This window comes from Lepidochelys kempii, chromosome 23, assembly GCF_965140285.1.
Source record: "Lepidochelys kempii isolate rLepKem1 chromosome 23, rLepKem1.hap1, whole genome shotgun sequence".
NCBI lineage: Eukaryota > Metazoa > Chordata > Testudines > Cheloniidae > Lepidochelys > Lepidochelys kempii.
This window is the reverse complement of record NC_136402.1, coordinates 11720502-11726956: the sequence shown is the minus strand read 5'-3', so window position 1 is coordinate 11726956 and position 6455 is coordinate 11720502. Positions and strand designations below refer to the sequence as shown.

The 6455-nt window shown below is 47.6% G+C and overlaps 1 protein-coding gene across 1 annotated transcript; it reads right to left on the bottom strand.

Annotated features, from left to right (window-relative positions):
- Nucleotides 1-358: 358 nt before the first annotated feature.
- LOC140902333 (DELTA-thalatoxin-Avl1a) lies at nucleotides 359-3936 on the bottom strand. The gene is made up of 2 exons (XM_073322312.1): nucleotides 3820-3936; nucleotides 359-1124 (listed from the first exon to the last, which is right to left on the bottom strand). Exons 1-2 carry the CDS (start codon nucleotides 3924-3926, stop codon nucleotides 653-655), a joined length of 579 nt encoding a protein of 192 aa, XP_073178413.1. The 5' UTR covers nucleotides 3927-3936; the 3' UTR covers nucleotides 359-652.
- Nucleotides 3937-6455: the final 2519 nt, after the last annotated feature.

The following is a 6455-nucleotide window of genomic DNA, read 5'->3' as shown; positions in this document are numbered from 1 at the left end:
CTGGATTTTATATTCATTCTTTGTTATTTCTTCCTTAGTCTGAAATAAATGGAACCTAGAATGAAAATGTTATTGATTCTGTACTGGGCCATATTCAGATCTCAGTTCCCTTAGGCTAAATCTGGAGTCACCCACTGCCTGCAATGGAGTCTGGGCCAGATTCTGATCTCAGTTCCCCGGGCGTCAATTCAGTCACCTACTGCCTGCAATGGGTTTACACCATTCTAAAAGGGCAGTGGATGAATCAGACATTATTTATGCCTGTTATGAATTCACTTTCCCACCTGCGGCTAACATAATGTGAACAACATGGAGCCAATTCAAAGCCAGGGTTACAAGACTGTCTTTGCGACATTATTTATTTTATTAGAGATGCTCTAGTTCAAGAGGAATTATCTGGGGGGAGTTTTCTGGACTGTATTATACAGGATATATGACTAATTGATCACAATGGTCCCTTCTGGCCTTAGACACCTCTTGCAGTGTCTATGCTCTTTCCAAGCACTATGATAAGTGAGGGCCAGTTCTGTCCCAAGGTAGGTTCCTGCGCTGGTGTCTATGCAGTAGTGGGTTATTTCTGCCTGTAGATCGGGCCCATGTGGAGTCATTTCATGTCTTAGGCTGGATGTCAGTCGTAGCAGCAGTCTTTACTCTAGGAGTGTGTCTTGTAGTAAATCGGGTTCTTTGAGTAGGGAGGTGGGTTCCCTTTTTCCTCTACAAGCACTTTAATGACTGCTTTGGCAGCATTGGACATGGTGGCCATGACACGGATATTCCCTGCGGAGACCACAAGCGCTTCCTGGCATTGGCCCAGCTTGGCTTTCTTGAACGTTGTGCAGCTGTTGGCAGGCATATAATTGTACATCCTTGCATAGACTTCCTCCATGTCACCAAGGTGCTCTTTGCCTGGGCAGATCTCGAGGCCAAACTCAACACAGTAGAGGTTGTAGTCAAAGGGGTTGGAGAACATGATGGCAAGGGTGAAGGCGTCTGAGTTGTACACCAGCAGGCCCACGCTCCCACGAAAGCTGTACCGTCCTTTTGTGAACAGACAGCTCTGCTTGGATCCTGGCAGGATTTGGGGGGAAGGAGGCAGGAGGCTGTGGCCGCTGAAGCAGTAACTCCTGTGGGAAGAGAGGGATTGAGATGAACATAGTCTGACTTCCACGGTGCAGCACTAGCTACTTGGGAACAGCATGGGGGTGGTGGGAATCAAACAGGGAGGGGTTAGAAGAGGTTTGTGCACTGCATTTGCAAATATTTTAGGACTGAGGCAAACAAATGAAAATCTGTTGACTCTAATGGAGATGTGCCTGCTTAAACCCGGTGTTATTGGTGTCACAGATCCGAGCTGAGTGCCCCCACTCAAGTGCTCACTAGACAGCTGAGAGGCGAATCCTGGCCCGTGGATCTTGGGTGTTTTAAGCCTCTGGAGCCTGAAAGGACTCCAGACACTGGTCTAGTCTTGGGGTCCCTCGGCACACTCCTGGGGTGCAGTCCCTCCATCTAGCACCCCCTCCTGAGAACTATGCACATGCCTAGCCCTGGGTCTCAATGCTGACCCTTCAGACGCCCCTGTTGCTTAGCACACCATCTCCCAGAACTCCACTTAGAAGTGAGAGCCTTCTGGTGACAGTCTAACTCTCTCAGGATGCAGGCAGTAATTGTAAAGCAGAGAACACACTGAGGGTGTGTCTAGCTGCAGATAAACACCCAAGGCAGAGCACAGGTCAACAGACTTGGGCTTGCAGGGCTCATGCTATGGTGCTCAACATAGCCTTGTGAACGTTCTGGCTTGGTCTGGAGCTCAGGCTCTGAAGCCTGGTAGGAGGGCGGGTCTCAGCGCTCCAGCCCCAGCCACAAGTTCAAAGTGCTGCCGACACAGCTATTTTTAGAGCCATAGCGCAAGCCCCATGAGCCCAAGTCTGGTGACCTGGACTCAGACACTCGCTGCCATGAGGGTTTTTTTGCAGTGTAGACGTACCCACAGACACTTTACACAGGATGCTACCATTGCTCGTTTATACTTAACAGGAAAAGCACATGGGAGTGCAGATCAGAGAGAACACAATAAGCTTCCTGACCACAATGCCCCTGGCTAGATCACCCTTCCCTTGATGCCATCTGGGCTCAGGGAGGCAGACAGGGTCAAAGTGCCCCTGAGGCATTAGCTGATCAGGCTGATGTAGTTACAGCACACGAGTTTCCTAGCCAGTGGAACACAAAGGAGAGATGCAGCCAGTATCACATCTGACCATCTTTGATCACCCTAACCCAGTGGGTCAGGTACCTATTTCACAGCTGGGTGAATTGGTGGGGGTCTTTTTAGGGGGAGATCAAGCAAGTCTCAACCCCCCAAGGGCTGTTGTCAAGTACCTTAGCTACTCAGCTTTAGGACCCTGCCCACCAAATGTCTACCTTCTGGGTTGCTTCACCCTCATGGAGCCATCTTTCCTAGATTGACGTCTTCCCCTTTGGCTCTCCATGCCCTTTTTATAAATTCTGCCCTCTTTGTCAGGTGACAACCTGCTTCACTTCTTATATAATCATAGAAATGTGGGGCTGGAAGGGACCTTGGGAAGTCATCAAGTCCACTCCTTTGCGCTAGACCATCCCTAAAGGGGGTTTGTGCAACCTGTTCCAAAAAACCTCCAATGACTGCAATTCCACAACTTCCATTGAAAGCCTATTCCAGAACTTAACTATCCTTATATTTAGAAAGTTTTCCTAATATCTACCCTAAACCTCCTTTGCTGCACATTAAGCTGATTGCTTCTTGCCCTACCTCAAACAGACATGGAGAACAATTGATCACCATCCTCTTTATAACAGCCCTTAACATATCTGCAGACTGTTATCAGGTCCCCCCTAGTCTTCTTTTCTCAGCACTAAACATGCCCACTTTTTTTAACTTTTCCTCACAGGTCAGGTTTCAGAGACTCTCTTCAGAAACTCTGTTGTATTCAGCATTTGCCACCAGCCTTTGAATCTCAGCCCAACATGGAGGCAAAGGGACCATAGAGAAGGCAAAAGGATGCATTGGCAAAATGGAGTTTACAGCTTCATAAAGATATAGACAGAGTGTAGTGTGTTAATTGCTCCTTGTGTATAAAGAATCACATGGACTATTATTAGCCTTTTGCCTGGCTCATGAGCTGATACTCTGAGTCCCTTCGCTGTGGGTAAGAATTGGCTGGATAATAACGCTGCCAGGGAATTTCAGCTTGTGAGCTCAGCTTCCTTGGGGTAAATCTCAAGTCAGCCACTGGCTGAAATATGGTCAGGGTCAGATTCTCATCTCAATTTCCATGTGTTAAATCTGGAGTCGCCCACCACCTGCAATGGGGTCAGGGTTGAACTCTGATCTCAGTTACCCTGGGGTAAATCTGGAGTCAACCACTGACTGCCATGGGGTCAGGGCCAGATTCTGATCTCAGTTCCCAGGTGGTAAATCTAGAGTCACCCACTGTCTGCAATGTGGTCAGGGCCAGATTCTGATCTGTCCCCCCAGAGTCTGAGTGCCTTGTAGTGACACCAGATTTACATCTTTGTAAAAGAAAACTGAATCTGGCTTCTTAGCTTTTGATTTCCCATCTTTCCTGTATTGAAAATCTTTCTCCATGTTGCATTCATTTCTGCATCAAAATTTCCAAACCATGGAGATTTTAATGAATTAGAGAGCATTGGAGGAACAGGGAGTGGGATAAGAATATTTTGGGGACAATGCTGAACTTGGGGACTCAGTATCTGGAAGAAGCAGGATATAGTATGCAGAGAGCCTGCGGGTGCTCTGAGGCAGGTGCCGCAGGGGGTGTTTACCTGGGGGAATGGAGGGTCACATCCCGTGATTCGTTGGTTATCTCAATTTCCACACTCCTCTCGAAGTAAGTCTCCAGGCTGTCTTGCATTCCAGCCTGGGTGTTCATGGTGCTGGAGACTGGTACGCTGCTTCTGAGCGGCAGCTGATTCTGACGGTTTGGGCAGGAAGTCGGGAGAAGGAAACTTTGACCATTCAGTGTGTGTAAAGATAAACAAGCTTCCAGATAGCACATGAGCAAAGTCCATCAACTTGGTGAAGTATATTTGTGTATACAATTAAGACACTCCATTATGATATGAAAAAGCAAAAATGAAACTGAAAGGGCATCCCTATAGATACAAGAATTCAGTTATTGCTGCCGGGAATGTTTTCACTGCAGGCTCATACCTGTTGCAATTTCATGTCACCTTTCTGATGTTAATGTCTGAGGTGGATGGAATCAATATGGGTCTAGAAAATTATTAATCTGACACATGACCTGACCAGGCAAGAAACCTTTCTACTAGTGGCTACTACTTGCCTTCTAGTCATTGCACCTGTCTCTCTCTGAGGAAAATAGAAAGCAAAGGGTGTGCTTGATTGGCTGGTTCATAAATATAAAGGGAAGGGTACCCACCCTTCTGTGTACAGTGCTATAAAATCCCTCCTGGCCAAAAGCAAAACCCTTTCACCTGTAAAGGGTTAAGAAGCTAAAGTAACCTCGCTGGCACCTGACCAAAATGACCAATGAGGAGACAAGATACTTCCAAAGCTGGAGGGTGGGGCGGGAACAAAGGGCCTCTCTGTCTGTGTGATGCTTTTGCCAGGAACAGATCAGGAATGCAGCTCAGAACTCCTGTAAAAAGTTAGTAAGTAATCTAGCTAGAAATGTGTTAGATTTTCTTTTGTTTAATGGCTGGTAAAATAGGCTGTACTGAATGGAATGTTTTTTTGTGTCTGGTTTTGTGTCTTTTTGTAATTTAAGGTTTTGCCTAGAGGGATTGTCTGTGTTTTGAATCTGATTACCCTGTAAGGTATTTACCATCCTGATTTTACAGAGGTGATTCTTTTACCTTTTCTTTAATTAAAATTCTTCTTTTAAGAACCTGATTGCTTTTTCATTGTTCTTAAGATCCAAGGGTTTGGGACTGTGTTCACCTGTACAAATTGGTGAGGATTTTTATCAAGCCTTCCCCAGGAAAGGGAGTGTAGGGCTTAGGGGATATTTTGGAGGGAAGACGTCTCCAAGTGGGCTCTTTCTCTGTTCTTTAACACGCTTGGTGGTGGCAGCATAGGGTTCAAGGAGAAGGCAAAGTGTGTACCTTGAGGAAGTTTTAACCTAAGCTGGTAAGAATAAGCTTAGGGGGTCTTTCATGCAGGTCCCCACATCTGTACCCTAGAGTTTAGAGTGGGGAAGGAACCTCGACAGCTGGTTGTCAAGAATAATATTTTATGAAGAATAATTCAGGACAAGATGCAGGAAGAATGAATAAACAACATTAAAGAACTAAACCAGGGATCGGCAACTTTTGACACGCGGCCCATCAGGGAAATCCGCTGGAAGGCCGGGACGGTTTGTTTACCTGCAGCATCCACAGGTTCGGCCGATTGCAACTCTCTCTGGTTGCAGTTCGCTGTTCCAGGCCAATGGGGGCTGCGGAAAGTGGGATGGGCTGAGGGATGTGCTGGCTGCCGCTTCCCACAGCCCCCATTGGCCTGGAACGGCAAACCGCGGCCACACCTGTGGACGCTGCAGGTAAACAAACTGGCCCAGCCCGCCAGTGGATTTCTCTGACAGGCAGCGTGCCAAAGATTGCCGATCCCTGAACTAAACAAAAGATTTCCCCCTATATAGCTGTACAAGCGTACTCCATGTCCCCCTAGATTGGAGGCCTCTCATCTGGCCAAGTGTGAAGTGCATGGGGAACGTAGATTCACCCACCCTTATATTACAAGAAAAATGGTGCATTCAGTGAGGCTGAAAGGAGAGAGATTTAAAACCAATCAAAAGTTTCTATACACACACACCAAAGAATTGGCTTGTGGGACTCACTGCCACTAGATATCACTGAGGACAAGATCTGAGAAGGATTTGTAAAATAGGGACTGGAGATTTAGCAGCAGAATGAGACCATCCAGAGTGAAAGGAGAGAGGGTAGAAGGAACATAAAATGTCTTGCTTCAAAGCATGAGCCAGCCACAAAGTGACCAATGGGGCTGACGAACAAACTTCCCCTGGGGGAAGGACTTCCCTCTGCTGCCCACTGATGGGTTTTTCTGCATAATCCTCTGAAGCAGCAGGCGTTGGCCATTGCTGAAGATAGGAGAATAGACTGATATGAGGAGCGACACTGTGAGCAGCCAGCAAAGGAGATGGCAGCTGGTGCGGGAGTGACACGGAGACACATTCCTGCCGCCCCCTGGTATTGATTTCCTGCGGGAGATGAGAGTGCCTGGCCGGTGAGCTGTTGAGGCCTGGTTCTGCCCCCCGGTCTGCAGGGGGCCCAGTTCTGACCCAGCCTCAGGCTGTGGGAACTGGCTGGTATGGGGGCTGGGGGATGCAGTAGGAAGAGTGCCTGAAACATAAGCCCATGTGTCAGAGGCCTGGTGTGAGGCCTGAGACCTGGGCTAAAGTAATCAAAATCTTGCTGATATA